General features: G+C 38.6%; 1 protein-coding gene across 1 annotated transcript in view; it reads left to right on the top strand.

Annotated features, from left to right (window-relative positions):
• Window positions 1–26,036, top strand: part of IL1RAPL1 (interleukin 1 receptor accessory protein like 1) — a 794,351-nt gene extending 768,315 nt beyond the window's left edge. The window contains exons 9-11 of the mRNA XM_074860926.1: window positions 6,088–6,231; window positions 22,878–23,048; window positions 24,356–26,036. Of these exons, the coding sequence (XP_074717027.1) occupies window positions 6,088–6,231; window positions 22,878–23,048; window positions 24,356–25,074 (1,034 nt within the window). The 3' untranslated portion in view covers window positions 25,075–26,036. The remainder of the gene's footprint in view (window positions 1–6,087; window positions 6,232–22,877; window positions 23,049–24,355) is intronic.
• The last annotated feature ends 267 nt before the right edge of the window (window positions 26,037–26,303 follow it).

Below are 26,303 nucleotides of genomic sequence, written 5' to 3'. Positions count from 1 at the left end.
TCAGTAAGGCTTTTCTCATCCTTCAGAAAATTGGACTAAGACATCTCCAGTAAAAAGGTTAGTCAGATTACTTAGCATGTGCCTAAATCTAACTTTCCTCTGACAAATCTAACTTTCCTGTGACAAAGTGTCGAACAAGTTGGTTTGTTTAACAGATTCCTTCTTAAAACAGCTTTTGTACTACTTTTATCACAGTTCTCTTTATATAATGTCTAAGTGTAATTCTAACCTTGATTGGCAAGGATGAAAATATTTTAAAATAAAATGTCACAAATTGTTCCCATAATCCATGCAGAGCTAAATTATTCATTAATGCTATCCTCAGAAAAATGTAAACAGTATGTTTTATGATCTTACATCCTTGGAACTTGGTACTCCATTTTTCCCCACATTTTAGCACCTCCCAGTGCTTCTCACATTCATTTCTTTCAGAAGATCTAAAAGAAGTAATTGTGTGGGCTGTCTGATTTCTGTAGTGCAATAAGCAAATAGAAACTCTCCTGATCAGTAATGTTTTAAGTCATGCACAATTCATTTATCTGGTGAAGCTAACCAGAAATTAATGTAATTCCGCACCATGACACTTTTTCCCTTCAACCTGAAGTATAAACTGCCTTTAAAATGCAGTGTTCTGTATTTAAATGTAGTAAACTTCAATAACATTGCAGCATCTATATTTTTTTCAAACTTACCCTCTTTTGAGTTAACATACTGTTGGAGATAGTCAGTGTAATTATTCTCCTGCTGGGAACAGGTATCTTGCGCTTCTCAGAAGAAATAAAAATGTCATCAGTAAGAATATACTTCTATTATAATAATTTACTACCTCTCTTCTAATAACACTGGAAATCCAACAGCATTAAGGCTCAGATATGCTGCCTGCCATACTAATGAATAACTTAACAAGATCCCTGTCTTGCATTTGCACACATACATACATATGTACATATAATCCTGAACCCAACTAGGTCTTTTTCACAGATGAATCTATAATATATATTATATATTGATCTAAAAAATAAAGTGAGATAACTATGTCTCAGTAGTTCTAATAAATAAATTGAAACTACTGCATTGAAAACCATATTAAAAACTGTAACTAAATTTAGATTAACTTAGCTTAAAATTTACCCATAACTAAATTTAAATCAACTCTGCAGACATCTACAGGCATGCGTGACCTATGCTAGCAGAAAGCATATACTTTGTGCTAAGAAATGATTTCATAATCAAGCTAATGAACATCCCAAATCTGTTTCTACTGGTAGAAGTATTATTGTCCTACAATATCCATCAGTAATTATTCACAGCAGTATCTGGAAAGCCATCTAGGTACCTTAAATTCAAACAGATTTTGTTTGGCATGTTGAAACAAACAAACAACAAATCCTTAAAAGTAGAGAATAGATTTTATATATGCATATTGGATATGCATATGCTGTATAAAGATGTGATGCCATATGTTATACTTTGGAAAGCTAAATTGTTTTAAAGCCATGCCACCATGAATACTGTATTAAGTGGGGGGGGGGGTGGGGAGGGGGGGGTGTGAGGAAGTGCATACTTCTCCATTTTTAATCAGTGAGTAAGGGTTTCTTCCTAACCTGAACTCTGCCTACTGTTTAGAGCTGATGTCTGAAATGATACTCAGACTCATTCCTGTGTTAGCCAGCCTCCTTCTTCCTTTAGAAGCAAGACACCTGTTTATAACTAAAGCTGCATGTTATGACACATCAGTCTTGTGTTAGGTGTCAGTATCTGCATTCTTTACCTTCTCTCAGGTGTCATCATGGGAGCTTTAGTATTGCCTTCAGCTGTTTCCCTTCCAAATTATATTCGTTACCTTATGTTTCATTTAATAATTGAAGTCAATGAAAGCATACCTAGACAAACTGAGAACTGTCTCTAAACAAACCATGCAGCTCTGTGAGTTAAATTGTCCAAGTCAAGCAGAGAATGTAAATGAGTTTAGGCCACAAAGTTGCAACAATTTATGTATATGCTAACCTGAAGCTTTGTGAATAGTCCTGTTGATTTCAGAGGGGTTACTTATAGCCCATGAAGTTAAGCAATCTGTGTAAGTGATTGCAAAATTGAAACCTTAGATAGACTGTAATTGGATTTTGAAAAAGGCTCAGAAATTGAATACACAGCTATAAATCACGTGCCCTTGAAGAGTTATAAATCACAGAAAAAGAATGTTTGAAATAATATAATTATTATTCTTAGCATCCCAGCTGTATGTGGACTATTGAATAGAATAAGATTAATTTTAAATTATCACAGATCATTAAATGTAAAGTCCCTGAAGCATGTCATATAAGTCCTTTGAAGGAACCCTTTTATTTACTTTCTTGTTACAACTCCAGACACGATAAGTGAATTACCTGCATGACACAGTCAAAAGAAGTTTATCAAATATTAAAGCCAGGTGAAGATCAAAGATATATCCTACAAATAAGCCTAATAATTAGGATAGAATCAGTATAAAATGAGTGCATTTTATTACCAGCCATATTGTGCCAGATATTTGGAGAGGACGCGCACTTTGTTTTAATTAGCTGTCTCTTTCACTGGGTTGCTTGGCCAAAGCCTCCCAATAAGCAAAAAAAAAATTGTAGGCATTGGTCAAAATGCTTGTAACAAATCTTGTTTTAAATTGAAGCTATTTATTCAGAAACCAATCTACTACTGCTGCAGTAATCAATGTGTTTTCCCTTGGAGTAGAACTGTTTCTGTGCTACAGGAGGACTATTGTTAATTGCCTGTAACTAAATGATTGCTGTGCTTCTGGATGTAACTCCCTGGCACTCGCTCATTTGTTGTGTTTAACAGAATGCCTGTCCCCCTCAGGGTTAGCAGAGTAATTTTCCTCTACTGTTTTCTACATTCAGTCTTAGCTCCTTAAGGAGGGCCAGGTCTGTAATTTGAGCAACGTAACATGGAGTCTAAATAGATTTTAAAAGGTTTGCACATTTTGTCTCTCCTCTCTGATGTGGAATTGTGCTGAAATTGAATCTTTTTAGTGTGTAGCCACTACAGGAAACTTGAATTTCAGCAGGAAAAACAGATCACACGTCAAAGGGAGTGTAAAGCCTGCTGCAGCACCTGTGTAAATCTCAGTGCAAAAGGCAGAAATAAAGCAGCAGGAAAAAATGTTATTGTAAAGGTAACCTTACACTCTAACCTTGTTGTTATGCTTTAACTTAGCTTTAAGAGTCACTACATCATTGTTGACATACATATCACCAATACCTTTAGCGCTCGCAGAGCACCTTTCAAGAGTAATCTCTCCTAAGAAGGAGTCAGAAGCAGCCTCCCCAGTTCATACTGGGAAAAAACAGAAGCACAGATAGTGAAATGGCTTCGGTCACCCAAGGGGCTGACAGTGGAGGTGGGACCAAGCCTTCCACTCCTCATGCCTTCAGTTCAGTGCAACACAGGGTAATACTGTTCATAAAATCCCTGCAGAAGCTCAAAACCAGTGAGTGCCCCCTTAAGGCACGGTTTAGCATCCTGCAGAAACACTAGCCCAAGGCCTAAAAGCAATCAACGTGGTGTGATATTGTGCCCAGGCCAATCTGTCCTGCCTTCCACGGCGCTGCACAGATGTGGACATGCCACTTCCAGCACTCTGGGGGTTACCTCAGGCATTTGCAGGGCTGGTGTAAGGATGCAGCAGTTCGTCAGGCTAATTGCTGCTCCTCTCTTCCTCTCAACCCTGACAAATAGCACCCAAGGCAAAGAACGAATATGTGCTGATAGATGGTGTCCAGCACAGAGGAAAATACAAGCTTGCTATGCTAGATGGACAGTGTATGAAACGTACTTTGCAAACAAATCTGTTTAAGAACCACCTTATCCTTGTGCTCATAAGTGATCACGAGGGGCTGAGCAGCAGCACATGGAAAGGTAATTTCTAGTATGTTTCAGGGTGACTTAGAGAATTTTGTTGTTTGCTTTGGTTGCCTAATTTAGGACAGTTTCCTATGTGTTCAGATAGATGTTACTGAAGTAAAAATGTAGGCATAATCTTGAATTATTTTATGGGTAAAAAGATAACCAAGAGGGACTCTCTGATGGCTAAAGTGATACAGTGCATTAGTCTGATTTCATGCACAGTGACAGAGAACAGATTACTACCTACAGTTATTTTTTCGATTTAATCTCAAAATCATTAATTTAGGAAAGACTTTTGTTTTCCAGTTGTAAAGTTTTCCCTTGCCTTTAATGAGTCATAACAGCAGGCACATAGACTATTTTGTGCCTAGCAACCCAAAATATGAAAGCCTTTCTTCTAGTTATTATTGAACAGCTGCATCACCTGTAGTACAAAATGATAAACAGGGTATAGTAAGCCAGTGCAGAGCAATTTCCATTTCCATTTATATTCTAAAATACTGTATTACATATTTATGCAAACAATTTTTTGTTGGGTGTTTCTAATAACATTTCCCTCTCTGGACCAGAAAAGTATTGAAAGTCTGAAATAACCATGTTGGTCTTAAAAATATCTAACACAAAGGAGTTTCCAGCACAGTTTTGGAGAGAATGACACAGAATATAAATGCCATTTTATTTTATTTTATTACACTTTTAGTGTCTTCTAGAGAGCAATGAAATCTTCTTACAGTTGCCTCAATAAAAAAAGTGTGTGATTCTCAGTAGATGCAGTCAAAATAAATGGAATTGTCACTTTTTCCTCTAACTTTTTATTTCTCTAATTGAATTGTATTGTGCTGGAGTATCATATCTGCATAACCACACACACACAAAAAAAGGTTAATTCAGGGCTACCCAGCTTCACTCAGACAGAAACTGCCCACTGGAAGAGGATACTGTGTAAATAACACAGAACTGAGCTTTCTTCAGTACAGATTTTTATGAAGCAAACTGTATGTCTTAGATTTCCAAGATCTGATTTCTTGGCATTCATCAAAACTGCGTGATATTGAAAAAGTATGGGTGGTCTTAATATTTGCCATCTATTACTCATTTTAAACTACAAAATTGTTAGTAACGCTCTCCTTCCTCCCACCCTCGTTTTTTAACATTGCCAGTTTTCAGTCAATAAGCAAATGAAAAGTAACAAAATGGAGGGAATGTAGCTGTATGAGCTTCCCTGAGTGTGCAACGGTTAAGACTGGGGGAGGTGAAAGTCCATGATGGCATATTATTTATGCACTGGTAAGTGGCCCTATTGAGGATACTGCTGGCGATAGGCAGTTGTGGCCACATTTAACAAGAGTCCCCATCCTCAGGAATGGAGCTATGTGGTGACGATCTCAATCCATCATGTGAGTCTCCAATGGTAGAGTGCAGCAAAGACACCAGGGGATCACGGTGTGAATAGGAATGTCAGAATGGACAAATAAGCATGGTTTGCTGTGACTACACATAAGCCAACCTCACTGGGGGAAGGAGGAGAATAAAGATGAACTGCTGATCTTTGGGAAATTGTGTCAAAGATATTAACATATAACTGAGATCTGAGGCTGTGGAGTTCCTTAGATAATTTGTCTTTGTATCTCTTAAGTTTTTGGTTGTTTGTTTTGTTTTTGTTTTGGTTTTGGTTTTTTTTTTAAATAATTTTATTTGAAAAAAAAATAATCCTTAGCATAATCCTATCCATTTGACTGAAAGTCATCCTATTTGTGTGTGGAATAAGGGAGAAGCTGTGTTTGCATTATAGTCCCCCAAAAAGAAACGTTCACCTCTGCTTTCATTGTAAGTAGAATGTCAATGTTTACCTGTGTAAAGCAAACTGTGATCTATCTACAGAGAGAGAGAAGGGATTTATCAAGTATCTCTTATATATATGTATATACTCATACACACACATATCCCCATCAATTTTTATTTTTCAAATGAGCAATCCAGATGGTGTACCAGAGAAAAAACTAGTTTATTAAAGGAAAAAAAAATCAATTAGTTAGGTATATCTTCAAGGGCCCTATAATAAAATAAATACATAAATAACCCATCATTCATTATTTTATTTTAATGTTTAACGTAAGTGCGAGGCCTGTTGCTAATCTTTCCCTGGTTTAGAATGTGGTTGTTACTGCATTTTGTAATTCTTTGCAGAGCTGATGTACACAGTTGAGCTTGCTGGTGGGCTTGGTGCTATTCTGCTGCTGCTTGTTTGTTTAGTGACTATCTACAAGTGTTACAAGATAGAGATTATGCTCTTCTACAGGAATCATTTTGGAGCTGAAGAACTAGATGGAGGTAAGGCAGCTTCTTAGTACATTTCCTAATTTCTAAGTATGCCGGTCTTTTATTTCTCTCCACCAAGGCCCAAATTTCAGTCCAGTTCAAGATGCGTTAACTGCAATTTTTATTTCTCACTGCATTAGGCACTGACTTGAATATGCATTCTTGTACAGCACATTAGCAGCAGTGATTGCTGAGCTGATGTACGTTTTGCTCTCTGGAGCTCCAGAAGACACCCATGTCTTTTAGATTTTAACTCAGGACACTGAACGTAAATTACCAACACTGATGCATTAAAGATTTTTACTTTCTGTCAGTAATGAAAGCCAACTTCATGTCTCCATAAACTAGGGAGTGTCTTCCCTAATTGTATTCACCGAAGAGGTTTAAGTGAATCTCAATTTACTGCTTGTTTAAACTGATCAGTTTCAATAAACTGTACCGAGTGTTTGGGAATGTACCCAGCAGTTTATTCTCTTGAGTTCATTCACTTAATCATTGAGAGAGCTGCTAATGGTCATTAAAGTTGTTCCGTGGTTCAAGGACACCTAGCCTAAACAAAAGTAATCTGCAATGTATGCACTGGATTGTGTCAAATGTATACATGCATTTTCTTCTCTTTTCAAGCACTGAAGAAAAAGGTCTTCTTTGTCTCTAGTCCTACTAATCAAAACTGCTGTTGAACAGTGAACGGGGTTGAGCTGCAGGCTCTGATGAATTAGGTTTGGTTTCTTGGGTCAAAGATATTTATGTTTTGTGTTACCACTACATTTTTGGTGACAGGGCCTTCTTTTTTACTGAAATACTAATAAAAGTTATTTTACAGTTCAAGGTAATAGCCTGTGGGCAGAAGCCACTGTGACATATTAAAATAAATATGTACTGATGAACAAACACTGGCCAAATCTGTCACCAATAAGGGAGAAGAGTGGCAGCAGAATTAGAGGTCCTTATATAAGGGGAAGATTTCCATAATAAGATCAGTAGGGAATGACCCACTTCTGCCTCCCATCTGAAAATGCACAAGGCTTCAAAATAGAAAATGCTCAGAACAACAAGTCCAAGAACATTAGAACATTTTGTATCCTTCTACTGGATTTACAAAAAGGATGCATTAATATAGCAGCTCAGTGGGGGAAAAAATCAGGCTATTCCACTTATTTTACAGAGGAGGAAACTGAGGCCCAAAGGGACTGTGACTCATGGAGGATTTTGGCAGGCACCTTTTTTTTCAGGAGCTGAGATACTCTCTTCTCCACAAAGCAGCCCCCAGTTTAAATGGGCATGCTTACTTGCATGAATTGTGTGAATTTAATAATAGACATATTATATTATGCAGAAATATACAGTTTAATTAATAATTGTTTAAATATATGCAATTTAATGTTTTCTTTCTCAGTATCAGTAATTCTTGCTTTTACAGCTGTCATTTATTGTTATCTCAAATAATTCCAATTCATTTGCAAACTTACTCTACCAGGTGTAGCATGCTTACCTCTTTCTTCTTCCATCCCCAAACATTGGTCACCTGGGAACAATACTTTAATCACACATTTTAAACAACAAAATGACCTCTAAAGAATACTGTTCTGGGATTCAAAAGGAGGAAAACCAATATCCATTCACTTTATCCTCTGAGCAAAGATCATTGTTAAGGAAGATGAAGTATGGATTCTCCTTAGATGAATGCAAACACTGATAGCTTGCATGCTTAACTGCAGTAACATAAGAAGAAAAATACTCCTTCCAGATTCTTAATGGAAATCTGTAACTCCTACTATATTCAATATATTAGCAATATGGATAAAACCCATTGTGCCAATGAAGTTACTGCAACTGGACTTTTTATGCCGTCTCTTTCCCTTACACTCTTGCAAAAGCACAAAGACAGAGAGAAAATGCCCCACAGAAGACCAAGCCATGGCTTGTGCAGAAATAAATTGCAGACATCTATTCAGATCCTTTCCTTTGGTTTAGTTTGTTACTGACAGACACAAAATGTTGAACTCTAAAATCTTCTTCTAACCACATCTCCTGCAGTGCAACAGCAGAGCGCCCACGTGCTATTCATAATTTACACCATGTTCTGTCATACTTCAGGACAGCACATAGATAAGCAAACATCAAAATATCACAGTCTTTTTTTGCATGCACTATATTGTACCCAGAGAGGATTTGAAACACTTTAAGTTGAGGTCCAATTAAAATTTTCAGTTGAAAATGTCTTTTAAAATGCAACACTTCATTTCTTCCCTGATCAGAGAACAAGCCCTCCAGGATGTCAAATCTCATCACAATTCCTCTTTCCTTTCCAGGCTTTAGACACATCAGTTTTTCTCAGGCTAACATATGCATTTCTGTGGGAGGCATGGGTAAATTGTGAGGAATATTTGAAAACAAATTATTTAACCCTTACAGCTAATGCAACTTAGTTTATTACTTTCTGCAGGGGTACTGCAGATTAAGCAAGTGATCACAGCTGCTGATTTCTCATTTGTCTAACTTGCAGCTTTAAATTTCCCATCCTCTCTCTCATCCCAGGAACTAGACTTTCCTGTACTTTTCTCTCTCCTGCAAACACTTTAGCTCAGGCTCACCTTTATTGTCTCCTGGGAATGGTCATTGAAGCTCCTGTTTTTGTTTTCATGGTTAATTCCCTGCCTTTACTACTAAATTAGAACATAATCAAACCCAGCTCACGTTTCACCACTTTTCCTCCCACTCTGTGCCTGTGCTTTCCAGCTGCCTGGGAGCTACCTCCACACTGGGGGACTGCGTGATGGGCACCATGTTGTGTCCTTTGGGGTGGAGCAATGTAACGTGCCAGAGTTTAGTTAGGAGACCACACTGTGAACATCTGACAGATACCCCGGGAGCTGGAGCACAAGGGGCAAGAAAAACACTCTGACCCTTGGCAAAGCAGTAGCTTTCTCTCCTGCAGGTGTTTGGCATGACCTTGTATCTCAGAGATATAACTCGTCCCTATCAGTTTGGTTGTCAGAAACTCCGAAATCTGTTTAAGTGGAGAATTTCTGTTGAAGATCTCTCCACATACACAATGAAGATGATACCTTGAAATGGTATGCAAACAATAAAATGTCCAGTATTATTCTGAAAACAACAAAATTTTCAGAAATAGATACTTCACTGGAAATTTCTGAGGGCTGATTGTTGTTAAATGTCAGGCAACCTTTTTAGGTTTGCAGCTTTAAACTCAAAAGCTTATTTTAAAAAGCCTTGTCCATAAAGTGCACATTAAGGAGTGACACATTATTAATGAAAGCCACTTTCAGAAGCGATGATTTTTCTATTCTGCTGTACATTGAGCTCCAACACAAGAGATTTTATACCACATTCATCCTCTGAGGAGTGTTTTAACAGTTACTGTTTCTGTATTTTTATTTTCCAAGGATCTTCTCTTGTTGCCTTTCCCAGTTTTTAAATGACTTGATGAACAAACTAAATATCATACTTCAACTAAAAGAGAAGACTAAAAATGCAAGTAAACATTTAAAAGTACCTGCAATCAACACATGCTCTGACTTCTCTCTCTGTGACCTTAAAAGGCTATCTGTATCAGAAGAGATATTACCACTGTATAGAAATCTGCTCTTTGCCTACATACAAGCTGACTTCCAGGCCCCCTAAAATCTATGCAAATTTTCCCCGAATTTTATCTCAGACAACTATGTCCTTTGTGAGACTGCTTCTGCTCATCAAATCCTGCCAGGATCAGTTCCCAGGCATGACAGCCTTAGCAGACACAGCAAGGGTGGAGAGGGGAGTCAGACCGTTTCTCTAAGCAGCACTATTTACGATGCTGCCTTAAAGTGGACAGAAGGCTCAAAGTCACCAAAAACACTATTTTCAAATTTTTCTTGCCATCTCAAGACCTGGGAGTTTCCAGTGGATGTGCAGATATCTGTATGCAAGCTTTAAGATATACTAAGGATAAATCCACAAGTCTACAGAAAACTGAAGGCTGAAAACCATTGGACATGGTAAGATAGGCAAAATTACTCAAAACCATGAACTTTTACATGTGTTTACATTCCAGTTTCAGACAAAAGAGCATATGGTACAGTTAGTAGTAGAAACATTCTGCAGGCACCAGCACCTACCATGACCTGGGTACATTAGTAACCATTTGAATTGGTGGAAGTTTTTCTATGAAGGAATTAATAAGCAAGGGGTAAACACTATCATAAAAATGAAGAAATTCTACATTAAGAGGCTGGCATTAAAATTGGTAAGAGTAAAAAAGTAACAGTTAAAGAGAAAGTCTGAACAAATGTGTAGTAAATAGTTTTTTAATGAAATTTACACAAATATCCTTTCTCAGAGCTAGGCTGATGAGAAGTCAAGCTTTATGCTCAAGAACAGGAAGCTGATAACTAGAAAGTAAGAGCTTTGCTTAACAGCTGATATGATGACCATCACAATGACCCTTGGTGCCTTTAGGTCCCATCAGCTGTTTCTACAGTGTTGCACAGGAGCTCTCCGTGGTGTCCTCAATCTTATTCTCAGCTTTCCTTGCCAAGGAAACCTTGGTGAATTGAGGGAAGACACATCTGTGCAGCTGGGGTGCAGACAGTGAAGGCACCTGGGAGCCAGGGCTGGGGAGTTCCTCTGGGTTTCACTTTCAGTTCTACAGGTTGCTGCTTCCCCCCACCCCGCCTGCTGAAATAAAACAAAGTGCTCCTAATGTGATTAAAATATGTCACTGCTGAGCTCTCTAACTTCAAGAAATCTTGTTTGAATTTGGTACATGAAATCTATAGTGGCTGTTTCTTGGCTGTGCTTGTTGTGCTTTCTTGAGAGATGAACTTCTACTGCTTGCTGAGGGGAAGCAAATCAATGCTCAGATTAGGAGACTGATGAAACAGTTTCTGCCTTGAAGTTTCTGTTGCACCTGGGAGTCCTTAGGTAATCATGATTTTTGTCCTTACTATTATTTAGCTGCAAAAGACTAGCAGGGTTTGTGGACAGACCTATGGGATTGCCCAGATAATATCTTATTAACTGTGAAAGACAAGAGCAGGTAAGATATACTTAGTGGTTTCCTGGGTTTCATCTCAGTAAACCTCTTATGCAGCAAGGAAAGGCAATGTTTTGAGATTCTTAATGTTTCAGTGTCACTTAGTTGCTAACTTTCAAATATAACTTTTAACAGTGGTTTATGCACTGCCAAAGCATTTGTGTTAATGATTATGCTATGCAGGTATAGCTAGACTGAAATTACTGCTGAAGTTAGTGACTTTGCAATTACAGAATCTTCCCTGGGGACCCATAGAATAACTTTGCAATAGCAGCTTCACCACTGCATATTTATTCTTATTGGCTATTGGCAAATTGTGGCAATAAGAAATCCCGGTCTATGAATATCAATTTCAAATTCTATTAAAATAACCCTTAGAAAAATACAGCTTTCATCTTTCCAAATATTACTGGTTACAAAAAGGGATTTTCCTCTTACTTAATTAAAATTTTATTGTTGGAGAACCACTTCTTTTAACTCTTCTTTTGTATTTTATTTATTTACTTCTGAAATGCACTTCAAACAATAAAATCTCAATTTATGTTTCCACTGAATATGTGATTTTCTAGATTCTGTCTTTGAAACTTACTAATTCAAAGAATAATTCCTGATTTTTTCTCTCTTCCTATTTTATAGCATCTAAAGTACATGCATAATATATATTAAAAAATAAAAAAACAGTATCACAAAGCGCATGTTTAGATTCCAAACTAAAAGTTTGTTATAGATTAGAAAGTCCAGACGTAAAGTAGAAAAACTACCAAATATAAATCAATGAAGACTGAGATATCTCCTCTTCCTCAATCAGCAGCTCTGTCAAATGGTTCTAAGATTTGCAGGTTTTTTTCTCAAAGGCCAAAGCACATTGCAGATTTCTGAGGTAGGTGAGATGAACACAGCATATTGGCATATCATTTCAAGAATCTTAGATTGAAAGTCTGCTTCCAAGCTGTTTCTCCTTGAGTTTTCTTTTTATTTCACTTAACTTTTTGCAGCTTTTGCCTAGATCAAGGCTGTCTTAGCTCCGGTTTTCAAAATACTTAACCCAAAGATAAGATACAAGCACAGCCACTGAGATCAACAGAACTAAGGAATATACATAAAATTAAGGATGCATTTTATACAGGTAACTAGTTCCTTTGCTGAGTTAGGACCATAATAATAGCATCATTTCTTGATGCTTTATTTAAGAAATTTCTTTAGTATGGGAAAAATTATGTTCTTCCATTTTCAGAGTTTACATGAGAATCTATATTAGTGCCTCTTCCTACTTTCTCCATTTTAAAATAGTAGCTAGTATCTTCCAGTCTTTCACAGATAACTACTATGCTATGCTATGCTATATTTCCAGCTAGGTAGTTACCATTCAGTCTTTCAATAACTTTTCTCTTAGTTTGGTATTTGACATGCAAATAATTCATAGCAACCAAGAGAATAATATCTATCACTATCTTTTCACTTTTTTTTTTTTTGTATTCTGAAAGTCTTATAAGAAGAGAGCTTTAAACTAGATTTGAAGGGGGAAGGGGACAAAACTGGAACTCCCAGACATAAGCCCCAGAGTAGATTACTAGAGTTTGTGGGCTGTTGTGCCAGTGACAAGCCTCACCCTGCCATCTCAGTGGAGGCAAGGGATGGAGACATGCAACACAACAAAGATGCAACGAATATTGATGGATCAGTAACTGTGGTAACACCTGTGAAAGGTCAGGCTGGACTTAGGACCTTTAAATGCGAAAAGGTGCTGGGGACATCAGTCCAGCTGAAGTGCATGTATGCCAATGCACACAGCATGGGTAACAAACAAGAGGAGCTTGAAGCCATGATGCAGCAGGAAAATTATGATGTAGTGGCTATTACAGAAACATGGTGGGATGTCTCCCATGACTGGAGTGCACCAATTGATGGCTACAAGCTCTTTAGAAGGGATAGAGAAGGAAGGAGAGGCGGTGGGGTGGTGCTGTATGTTAGGGACTGTTATGATTGCTTTGAGTACAAGTGTAGTGAAGACAGGGTGGAGTGTCTTTGCATTAGAATCAGGGGGAAGGCCAACAGGGCAGATGTTGTAGTAGGAGTCTACTGTAGGCCACCCACCCAGGACAGAGAGGTGGATGAAATATTCTATAGGCACTTAGGAGAAAGTCCGGTTGGTGGCCGGTCACAAGTGGTGTCCCACAGGGCTCGGTTTTGGGGCCACTCCTGTTTAACATCTTTATTGATGATCTGAACGAGGGGATCGAGTGCAGCCTCAGTAAGTTTGCAGATGACACCAAGTTGGGTGGGAGTGTTGATCTGCTCGAGGGTAGGGAGGCTCTGCAGAGAGATCTGGACAGGCTGGAGTGATGGGCTAAGGCCAACTGTAGGAGTTTCAATAAGGCCAAATGCCGGGTGCTGCACTTGGGCCACAACAACCCCCAGCAGCGCAACAGGCTTGGGGAGGAGTGGCTGGAGAGCTGCCAGTCAGAGAGGGACCTGGGGGTGTTGATTGACAGCCAGCTGAACATGAGCCAGCAGTGTGCCCAGGTGGCCAAGAAGGCCAATGGTACCCTGCTTGTATCAGAAATAGCGTGGCCAGCAGGGACAGGGAAGTGATCTTACCCCTGTACTCGGCACTGGTGAGGCCACACCTCAATTACTGTGTTCATTTTTGGGCCCCTCACTACAAAAAGGACATTGAATTACTCGAGCGTGTCCAGAGAAGGCAACGAAGCTGGTGAAGGGTCTGGAGCACATGTCGTACGAGGAGCGGCTGAGGGAACTGGGGTTGTTTAGTCTGGAGAAGAGGAGGCTGAGGGGAGACCTCATCGCCCTCTACAGCTACCTCAAAGGAGGTTGCAGAGAACTGGGGATGAGTCTCTTTAACCAAGTAACAAGTGATAGGACAAGAGGTAATGGCCTCAAGTTGCGCCAGGGAAGGTTTAGACTGGATATTAGGAAGGATTTCTTTACAGAACGGGTTGTTAGGCGTTGGAATGGGCTGCCCAGGGAGGTGGTGGAGTCCCCATCCCTGGAGGTGTTTAAGAGTCGGGTTGACACAGCGCTTAGGAATATGGTGTAGTTGAGAATGGTCAGTGTTAGGTTAATGGTTGGACTAGATGATCTTCAAGGTCTTTTCCAACCTAGATGATTCTGTGATTCTGTGACTTTTGAGTTTTCATACCTGTCAAAAGAGACTTCTAAGATTAATGCTTCATCTTTTTTTATATTGAAAGTTGAACATCTTCAGTAGTAGCAGCAAATTTAAACTTCCATGTTAATGAGAATGACTGAGAAACATTCGAGATGCACTCTTCATTTAGTTAGGAATACAAAATCAGACTAAATATGAGAACAATTTAATAATAAGTCATTCAGTTTAAATAAGTAATATTCTATCTTATGTATCTATCAATGACAAATTTTAGCTGTAATTATAGAAAACCAGGAAAATATAGCTTACAGAGACAATTTATTTTATACTTGAAATCATATCATTGTGTTATTTTTTGGCTGAATTTTTATCTGCTGGGAATCACTCCTAAATTTCAAGAAATGTCAAATGCAGCATTTCATAAATGTTCCTAAGTTTTCATATATATTCTTATAAAATCAATTTTAAAATTGGTATTTCTTTTTTTTTTTTTTAATGTTCTTTAGACTTCCAAAATTCAATATGGCTTAATGGAGAAAAAAAAAAAAAGAAAAAAAAATGCATGTCCATTGCTTTAATTTTTTTATAAATGTGCCCATGAGGGACAAAGACCCTTTTCTTTCTGGTCTATGGTGTGCTTAGAATACTCCAGAACGTATTTAAAATTTATTTCATTTCTTTAAACTCTTCCCCAGTGTCGCATTTACAAAACCTCCCTCTATTTCACCATTACCCACTCTGCACAAGGATATGAACTATCATTAGGAATGCTACACTTAAATACTTTGCCGCAGAAGAAGCTAGTGTTGGTAGTTCTTCATTTTTATTAACATTAAAAGGGCTTGACATTTAAAAATGAAAGAAAGCAACAGTAAATAATGGGAGTAAAAATATAAGCATTTTGAAAGACAAGATTTGGGCATTTTATTCAACTAAGCATTTAAATTACATTTTCATTACATTAAGGGTGATGAGCACTATTGCAATGCATACATTAAATATGCCCCCCAAAATAATCAAATACAGATTATGAAATGCCATAGTCATTATAATTTTGAAGCAATTACAGTCTCTGAGAAATTTTGAAAGCCCAGTACTTTGCAACCTTTCCTGGTCACAGCACATTTTTTAAAGAGGAAAGCCTCTGCATCGGCTTGACTCCAACTCCCTGCAGCACTGGGAGGATCCAGTCTGTAATTTCGAAGAACTTCTCTTGAAATCCTGAAACTCTGAGTTAAATCAGCGCATTGCTCCTAGACTCCAATAATGCATATCCGAGTCTTTACTAGTCTGACATGTGCTCTGGTGAAGGAGGGTAATCAGCTGTCCAGTACCCTATTGATCTAGAAATGGAAGATCTGTGGAAGCCAGATGTATTGCTGGCTACACCTAGCCGGGGAGCAGCCTGCGCGTGGTCAGCTGCCTTCAGTGCACTGGATGTTTCTGAAGGCACTGATAATTACTCTGGAGAAATTCAGGATGCACAGAGGCATGGGTTGACCCTGATGTGTAGGTCTTAGAGCTTCATTAGAATAAGATTCACTATGAAATACAACACCATGAGATTTCTCTTTATTTTGATTTACTAATCCATCTTGTGCTAAAATGTGTTGTGCCAGCTGAAAATCAGAGTTTCTCATCTGCTTGAACATGACTGATAAAAATTAAAAAAACCCCTTCATAGAGTCATTTTTTTCTTAATTTTTCATGCATATATATATATCTTTCTGTCCCCTGTCAACAGAAGTATCTGCAATGTTTAAAGTTTAATAAACCTTCAAAGGCCCAAGCTGCTGGCTTCTTGGAGTGCAACACGGAAATCATTAGAAAACATGTACATATATAATACAAATTCAAAGTTTAATCTGTTTGCTGGTCCCTGTAAAAGAGGAAGCTTTATCTATCTTTCTGTAGGCACCAGCTTACCATTTCTTCATGTGTAGCTGTTAAAAGAGCATGCATACAGATGAGTTCTTAGATGTCTGATAGCAATTTACTTACCAAAGATCCCATTTGCATGTGACAAAGTAGATGCATATAGAGTCTGGGTTTCATTTTATGCTTACATTGAGCCTTTAAGTGACTGCTGCTGAGCACATCCTTGGAATAACAAGCAACATTTGCAACTTCATCCCCTAGAAGTTTATATCACTTCTGCTGGATTAACACTCTAGAAAGTTACAGAGAATATGATAACATATTCTACGTTTGGATGAGTACCGAAAGGAATGGGCAGCATTAAAGAATGCATGTTGCAATGATCCAGCATGTGTTTTGGCTAAAATCCTGGGCCACTAAGGGAAGTAATGTTTCTGTTTGTTATTAATGAAGCTGGGATTTCATTCTCCATGTTCACCCATAAGATCGATCCAAACAATTTTGTCAGACCTGTGGCCGAGCACAGCTCCATGACCGTTACTCAGTGTCCTCACTTTCAACCCCATAGAATGGTTGGAATGGTATAGCAAAGTCTGTACCTCACAGTCTGTTTTGGCCAGAGTCTTACAGTACTGGTGGGTTTGGGCTGACTGAAGCATTTGTGGACTGAACACATCATACCTTGAGCATGGGTTGTATTTGACCCCACTGTGATGAACTAATCCAGACCTTCTATATGCTCTCATGGCTGTCTACAGAACAATAACAAGGATTTTTTTTTTTTGTATCATCTGGTTGAATTTGGCCATGCAAGGTCTGCTTTAGATTTTGGTTCGATATTTTTAACTAAGACATACAACAAAATTTCACAGAAATAGAGACTGTGGAGTTGAAGAGCTCCATCCTAACTTTATAATAACTGTAGGCAGCAGAAAGCAACTATAAACCACTTAACTGGAGAGGATTACTTGTCCATTCACAAAGAATGGAAACAGGAAACTTATTACATCAAAATATATTTGAGGTATTGCGCTTGCATGGTATTGTATGTCACATTCAGCTGTGTTCACTAAATTAAAGGACAGTCATTACGTAATACAGCTCTACAACATACCTGGAGGCAATGCAAGATGAATTGAAAGGGCTTCGGACTTTTCAGTCATGGGTTGGTATACAGGACGCCAGACCCTTTGGCATTAGATGGGATGTATCTGTACCAGAGGGGAAAAAGGATCTTGGGACAGGAGTTAGCTGGGCTCAGCAAGAGAGCTTTAAACTATATTTGAAGGGGGAAGGGGACAAAACTGGAACTCCCAGACATAAGCCCCAGGGTAGATTACCAGAGTTTGTGGGCTGTTATGCCAGTGACAAGCCTCACCCTGCCATCTCAGTGGAGGCAAGGGATGGAGACATGCAACACAACAAAGATGCAACGAATATTGATGGATCAGTAACTGTGGTAACACCTGTGAAAGGTCAGGCTGGACTTAGGACCTTTAAATGCGAAAAGGTGCTGGGGACATCAGTCCAGCTGAAGTGCATGTATGCCAATGCACACAGCATGGGTAACAAACAAGAGGAGCTTGAAGCCATGATGCAGCAGGAAAATTATGATGTAGTGGCTATTACAGAAACATGGTGGGATGTCTCCCATGACTGGAGTGCACCAATTGATGGCTACAAGCTCTTTAGAAGGGATAGAGAAAGAAGGAGAGGCGGTGGGGTGGTGCTGTATGTTAGGGACTGTTATGATTGCTTTGAGTACAAGTGTAGTGAAGACAGGGTGGAGTGTCTTTGCATTAGAATCAGGGGGAAGGCCAACAGGGCAGATGTTGTAGTAGGAGTCTACTGTAGGCCACCCACCCAGGACAGAGAGGTGGATGAAATATTCTATAGGCACTTAGGAGAAAGTCCGGTTGGTGGCCGGTCACAAGTGGTGTCCTACAGGGCTCAGTTATGGGGCCACTCCTGTTTAACATCTTTATTGATGATCTGAACGAGGGGATTGAGTGCAGCCTCAGTAAGTTTGCAGATGACACCAAGTTGGGTGGGAGTGTTGATCTGCTCGAGGGTAGGGAGGCTCTGCAGAGAGATCTGGACAGGCTGGAGTGATGGGCTAAGGCCAACTGTAGGAGTTTCAATAAGGCCAAATGCCGGGTGCTGCACTTGGGCCACAACAACCCCCAGCAGCGCAACAGGCTTGGGGAGGAGTGGCTGGAGAGCTGCCAGTCAGAGAGGGACCTGGGGGTGTTGATTGACAGCCAGCTGAACATGAACCAGCGGTGTGCCCAGGTGGCCAAGAAGGCCAATGGTACCCTGCTTGTATCAGAAATAGCGTGGCCAGCAGGGACAGGGAAGTGATCTTACCTCTGTACTCAGCACTGGTGAGGCCACACCTTGATTACTGTGTTCAGTTTTGGGCCCCTCACTACAAAAAGGACATTGAATTACTCAAGCGTGTCCAAAGAAGGGCAACGAAGCTGGTGAAATATCTGGAGCACATGTCGTACGAGGAGCGGCTGAGGGAACTGGGGTTGTTTAGTCTGGAGAAGAGGAGGCTGAGGGGAGACCTCATCGCCCTCTACAACTACCTGAAAGGAGGTTGCAGAAAGCTGGGGAAGAGTCTCTTCAATCAAGTAACAAGCGATAGGACAAGAGGTAATGGCCTCAAATTGCACCAGGGAAGGTTTAGACTAGATATTAGGAAGCATTTCTTTACAGAACGGGTTATTAGGCAGTGGAATGGATTGCCCAGGGAGGTGGTGGAGTCTCCATCCCTGGAGGTGTTTAAGAGTAGGGTCGACATAGCGCTGAGGGATATGGTGTAGTTGAGAATGGTCAGTGTTAGGTTAATGGTTGGTCTAGATGATCTTCAAGGTATTTTCCAACCTTGACCATTCTGTGATTCTGTAATTTATTCTGATATATTTCTAAAAAAATAATTCTGAAATGATTAATGGAATAAGAGTCCTTTCAGGCACAAAAGTATATGTAGATAAGTGCTTTCAATCTCCATGGGAAAGAAAAAAAGTTTCAGATGAACTGATCAACATTCCTTCCTTTGCTTTTTAGCAGGTATTCTTATTCTTAAGTGTGAGAGGAAACAGGTAGTGAGTAACTATATTCCGGTTTATTACTAATGCACAGGAGCCTGGCGAAAACATATCTTTGAAATGGCATAATCTGTATCTAAAGCCAAAGTGCAAACAAAAGTCAATCACGTTTTCATTCTGAGGATAATCAGATAGAAGACTTAGTTGTTTGCTGATGAAGGGATATAAGGAAATTCCCATTTTAAAGAAAAGCTAACTATGCCACCAGCTGTGTTTGGTTTGAGTTTGGATTTTTTCCCTTTTTTTCTGACACAATATTAGATCCAGCCAGTATCTGAACTTATTACATAGCCAAATCTGTAGTTATCGTACTACATAATAATATAAGTAGTAATATCAAGTCCTTTATGATTTGATTTGTGATTAGGAGCAGATCAGGAATTTTCTGGTGAAGTGTATTTTTCTTGTAAAAAGCAGATGTGTTGACAGCAAATATTTTCATGGATAAAATACCTGTTCCAGTGAATGGTCAAGAAAACAAAAAGAGGTAATGAACTTCCTGCATGCTTGCTGGGAGTCTGGGGCCTCCTAGATGTGTTGCTCAAAAGAAGGTTTACATGGAAAAAGCCTGAGAGCCAAGGGCTTGAAGGCAAAGATGAAAACCTCCTGCTTCCATGTGACATGGCCAAGAGACTGACAAGATATGAGCCCCAGCTCTCAGAGTTTGACTCAGCCATAAAATCTGAATGTCTGCAGGCTCCCATCTCTCCCTCTCAGTCCATTGGGACAGCATTTAAAAAAAAACCCCATGAATTAATATCAGAAATGTTCTTTAAAATGTAGGCATCAGTCTCCCCCATTAAAAGCAGGAGTAGGCGGGACCATTTAACTGAGAAGAACCACGCGCAACATTATCTACTGTGTGTTTAAATACTTTCCTGTAGATGGGAGATTTCAAAAATTTTTATGAGTTTTCCCATTTTTCATTACAACTGAAATTCTACATTTTTTTTATGATCCACAACAATTAGAGAAAATAGTAAATAATGCCATTGCTCTTTGATCACATCACTGAAAAGATGGCTGCATCGCTATCTGCCTGCTGTAGTTTTTAAGATGTTTCACGGAGCTCACAATGTAACCCAAATACTTCTAGTTAACTAAAAGCAGGCTAATACATAAATATCATAGAAGTAAAACAAAGGCATATGTGTATCCCAGGCATTTCACATTTTGCAAATTGTCTGCTCATGCCAGTATGTCAGCCCATCAGATAACAAAATTACTACATAAGGTAATTCTGCTGTAAACTGAACTTTTTATTTTTCTTCAAATGAAGTTAAAAAAACCTGTCAGATGGGGAGTATAATAGCTCAGGGAAGCCACTGTGCTAATACATCTAACAGTTTTCCAAACCAGACTACACATCTTGCTGGACTGGAGTTTGAATAAATTCATGATTGCCTGAACCCATCTGTGTAGACATACCCTAGATCCTGGATATTCTTTGCCCTTCAAATGCCATTAAAACTAGGGAACTAGCATGGAAAGAATATTCCTTTCAATACAAGATAATGCAATTGTAGTCAGTGGGAATGCTGAAGCCTCCATGGTATAAAAAATGTATGTTTCAAATAAATTCATTAGTGCAATATTTGCATAGGCAAGAAAACAATGGCATAGCATGAATAATTTTCCCTCAAGTAAGAATGTGCAAAGCATCTTAACAGACAATACCCTGAGTCTTTAAAACAGTTTGAACACAGAATTATTTTTTATTGTTTTTCTCTTTGAGAAATGATGCATTCTCATCTTTACTCAAAGACTTTCAACAGAACAACACTACTCTTGAGCATGTACTATGGTTATGTCCATTACTAAGCTGACAGCAGAAAATGGCATTACCACATCATCATTTCGTCAGTTGTCATAATTTCCCCATATATCTCTTGATCTTTCTGTGTGTTAACTCAGTTGCTGGGTTAACACTGTCATACTGGAGAAGCAAAAACCTGCTATGTAATCTCCCTTTACCTCATACTTGATCCATTCAGTGTTATTTCAAGGCATTGTCACATGCATTAGGTGCTTGTCTGTTGTTAAGGATCATGGTTTCACAAATACTCCAAAGAAAAATAATGGAAAGAGTGAATCATAGAAGGCAGTAGTCCTCTTTTCCTTATTTTTCTTCTTTTGTTGCTCTTGTTCTCATCTGTTTGTTTCGTTTTCCATGGATATAAAAATCCAATAGATTATATCACACAAAAACTCTACAGAGGAGAGAATGAGCACACAGTCATTTCACAGGTTTGGAAATTTTGAAAGTAGTTACAATTTTACCATCTTAATTTTGTCATCTGCAAGTGTTAATGAGCATAGTATGTATAGTTCCTCAGAAGGAAGAGTGGACACTTCAAGATTAGCACCATTTCATTAATTTCATTTATACTCTTTGCATCCATCCTGTATTTTTCAGGCTTTTCTAAAAAAATGCTACCAGAGTAAAAAAGTTGTAAAATGAGGAAAGGATTGACTCAGTAAATATCTAAAGTAAGCTTTGCCTGAATGTAATGTTACTTATGACACACAGTCAAGTATTCAATCAGATCTCTTTTACAAGCAATTGATATTCTCAATAGCCTGTGTATAGTGTTGTCGAGAGAGTTAGAAGGATGTTAACATTTCATTACTCTTGCCATTGATTTTTTTCTGCTTTCTTCACAACAAAAGTCAAAACATGACCTCTTATTCCACTGAATTAGTTCCAGAGCACTTGGTATTATTGACCTTCTAATGAAAATTAATGATGGCTCTTTTGATTCAGTCTTTCAAGTAGGCACACCAAGCACATTTAAGAAACAGGCATATTTATTTCTCATAGTGAGATGAAATAACACACTGTCAAGTAATGAAATGTACATTAATGCAACATTAAATTTGCAAATTTAAGCACACAGTATTCAAGAGATTTAAACTGCATTATCAGGAGCTGATGCTGCAAAGATTTAAGCTTGGCAATAATTTCAGACCTGGAAAGGCAATGAGTTTTACAAGTAAGCTACACATATGCTTAGAACATTTCAGCCCCAGGCCCTAAATTTATTCTAAAAATCTGGCAAAATTGAACTGTTTTTACTATGAAATAGAGACAATTGCACATTATCTTAGGTATTTCCATGCATTTTTTTTCACATTTAAAGCTAAAGAAGAATTCAAATTCTTTTCAGCGACTTTTTTCTTCTGCGCTCGCAAGCTGTCACACCACAGTTGAGTGGATTTCCTCCATATGGAGCCTTACACAAATGTCTATGAACAAACTGACTTCAGTGTATGGATATGGATCCCTTCTCCTTTACATCTGTATAAATAAGGATTACCTCTACCAGGTGAAACAAGAGAGGTGAATGGATTCATATCTGGAGATTGGGTGAAAGCTTGCCATTTTATCTAAACAATTTCCTAATCCTGGGAAATTCTCCCAGAAATAATTTATAAGGAATTATCTAGGAAATCTACAAGAATAATGTATAAACTAACTTACTTTTTTCATCTTTTTCCTTAGATAACAAAGACTATGATGCGTATCTATCTTATACCAAAGTGGATCCTGACCAGTGGAATCAAGAAACTGGAGAAGAAGAAAGATTTGCTCTTGAGATCCTACCAGATATGCTTGAAAAGCATTATGGATACAAGTTGTTCATACCAGACAGAGATTTGATTCCCACAGGAAGTAAGTAATGTCTCTATGCTTTTGCGTTTCCTAAACAGCAAATGCAGTGATAGTTTTGGTATAATTTCTATATGTACTCCTTCAGAATGTCATCTTTCCTCCCTTGTCTTAGAGAATGGTGACGATAAACCACCAGACATACTTAATGTGTATTTCCCACATAAGAGGATTATTTTTTAGTAATTGTATTATATTGATTGAAGGTGAGACAGTGCAGAAAGGGCATGTTTAATTAATGGAAATGAATGAGACTAACATTTTTTCATAGATTTTTTGAGAGTTTGCATATCTAGGAATGAATACAGAGGTCTTTGTTTTCTGGTCCTTAGACTTTGCCTGGAAAGATACCCATGATTCTAAGTATTTATTTCAGAAATTCAGAAAGAAAAGAAAAAGTTGTGTTTGGACTAAGTCGAGAGTTGTGTATTGCTATCTACAGCAGAGCAAAGTAGTGAATTCTGTTAGGGTGCACTACAGATAAATGTGTAGTGGAGGTACTGGATCATTCTCAGAGACTGAAAATTAGAATTGATTCCAGCTGGTACAAGTAGATATTTTCCATGTTTCTTTCACATATTCTAACCTTACTTACAGTAATTTTTGATAGGTTGCTGTAGTATTCTTCATAACTTCAGTGTAACCATATAGACAACTACTAAGATCAATATCTTTTACTAAAGATAAGAAAACATGCTTGGCATAGGCAAAGCACAATATCAAACAACTGCATGGGTTTTTTTTAAATCTACAGTAAACTATACATTAATTTGCAGGAGACAATACTGGTTTTGTGAATGTGTGTGGTGGAGGCATGAAAGGGAAAGAAGAATTTAACCCTACAGTAGACCTTAGAGTATCATTTGGGTTTGAGGCTGAGCCCCTGAAGAACATAGTTGCTGTTCTGTTGCCTACCTGGGTGACTTTGCCTTTTTAAAGAAAAAAATTGTGATGGACACACCTGTTCCAATAAAGATACAGATATTGATACAAAACCACAGCTCAGAAACAAACACTCGCAATCCATAGTGCATGGGGGAATAGATGTTTTGTGGGATCACAAATGGTTGATGTAGGAGGGGACTTCTGGAGGTCTTCTTGGCAAACCCCCCAGCTCAAGCAGGGCCACCTAGAGCAGGTTGCCCAGGGCCATATCCTGACAAGCAATCCTGGCTCGTTTGCAAGGGATTTTTTTGCATATTTCAGTGAGCTCTTCTGTGATCAGGGATTTGCCTCTGTTGTTTCTCCCCAGTCTATTGGAGCAGACTGTTTTCTTAGACTGATTTTTGAGCAATTGTCTTATTTTGTAGCCTATATTGAAGACGTGGCAAGATGTGTAGACCAAAGCAAGCGACTGATCATCGTCATGACTCCAAATTATGTGGTAAGAAGAGGCTGGAGCATCTTTGAACTGGAAACGAGACTTCGAAACATGTTAGTCACGGGTGAAATCAAAGTGATACTGATTGAATGCAGTGAACTACGAGGAGTTATGAACTACCAGGAGGTCGAGGCCCTGAAACATACCATCAAGCTCCTCACTGTCATTAAATGGCACGGACCAAAATGCAACAAGTTGAATTCCAAGTTCTGGAAACGTTTACAGTATGAAATGCCTTTTAAGAGGATTGAACCCATCACACACGAGCAGGTTTTAGATGTCAGTGAGCAGGGGCCCTTTGGGGAACTGCAGACAGTCTCCGCAATTTCCATGGCTGCTGCCACCTCCACTGCTCTTGCCACTGCTCATCCAGACCTGCGCTCCACCTTTCATAACACATATCATTCACAGATGCGCCAGAAACACTATTATCGAAGCTATGAATACGATGTACCTCCTACCGGCACCCTGCCGCTTACCTCAATAGGTAACCAGCATACCTACTGCAACATCCCTATGACACTTATAAATGGGCAGCGGCCACAGACAAAAACTAACAGGGAGCAGAATCCAGAAGAGGCTCACACAAACAGTGCGATACTGCCCCTCTTGCCACGGGAGACCAGTATATCAAGTGTCATTTGGTGACCGAAGTGCAAGGGGCGATCAACCCCCTGGAGTAGGAGCTGAATCTGCAGTCTGGTGCCTGGAACTACATCCTCGACTGCTGCTGTTAAACATACATTACAATCTATAACATACGAGGAAAAACAGGGTCTTGTACATATGTTTTTTGCAATTTCTTTGTAGCATCAGTCTTCCTGTTTTACCCATGTCTCTTCCCATTCACATTTTCAACTTTGTTTTATATGTCATTGAAATTTGTATATTTACATTTTTTTAAATGAAGAGACTGCTGTATAGATAGGAAACCTTTTTGCTTCATTAGTATAGTTTTAGACTTTTTGTTTGTCTGTTTTTAACCTCTCTTGGGAATGCTTGGACAAAGCTATGTTGATATCAGAAGCACCATCCATTTTGTTGGCCTGCCTAGCCTGATTCCTGAAGGCCATGCCTGCTGCAGTTCACCTGTTTTGGAGAATATTTGTTCTTAGAAGGACCCCATCCCTCACCGAGAGCTCCAGTTTAATTTCTACTCCTGTAATGTGCACTGCTCCTTCCCTGTCCTTACAATGACCCGCATTCGGGGTAACACTACAGTCTGATCATCTAACATGTAACTTGGTAGATACCTGTCAAACAACAGAATATACCCAATCTGTATCGGTTGCTTCACAGTAGTCACTACAGAGTGTGTAGAAACTAGAGATGGTTTGGTTTTTGCTTTCTTGGGTTTGTTTTTTTTAATTACTATTTTAAGAATGAGTTGATTGTATCCCTTTTATAAATATAAAAGCAAACCCTATTTTTAACACTTCCTGGAAACTATTAATATGATTGTGGATTTTATTTTTAAACATTTAACTTTTTCTTTTCCCCCTTTCAAAATCCTACAAATAAGATCATTTGCAATTGTCAGGCAAGTAAAACAAGTGAGGCAATAGGCATTGAAGTACAGAGAGTCCTGCTGATATTTACAGTGATGACTTCCAAACCAAAGGGGAATAAAAAGACAGTATTGTAGATGATTTCTCACTTTGTATTATAAAAAGGGTTATTTTCTAAAAAAGTACGAGCAAAACATTATTTTGCTGTGGATTACAGAGTCCCCTTGTATTTTAATGTTCAAAAAACCTGTATTTGCTTTAAAATGACATATTCAGGATTAAGAAATTTTTCATTTGGTTTTAGCTTGTAACGACAAGTAAAACTATGTTAATTTCAACATGATTTCAGTAAGAACTCAGGCAGAAAAA

The sequence above is a fragment of the Strix uralensis genome, chromosome 2, assembly GCF_047716275.1.
Source record: "Strix uralensis isolate ZFMK-TIS-50842 chromosome 2, bStrUra1, whole genome shotgun sequence".
Classification (NCBI taxonomy): Eukaryota; Metazoa; Chordata; class Aves; order Strigiformes; family Strigidae; genus Strix; species Strix uralensis.
This window is presented reverse-complemented; position numbering and strand designations above follow the sequence as displayed.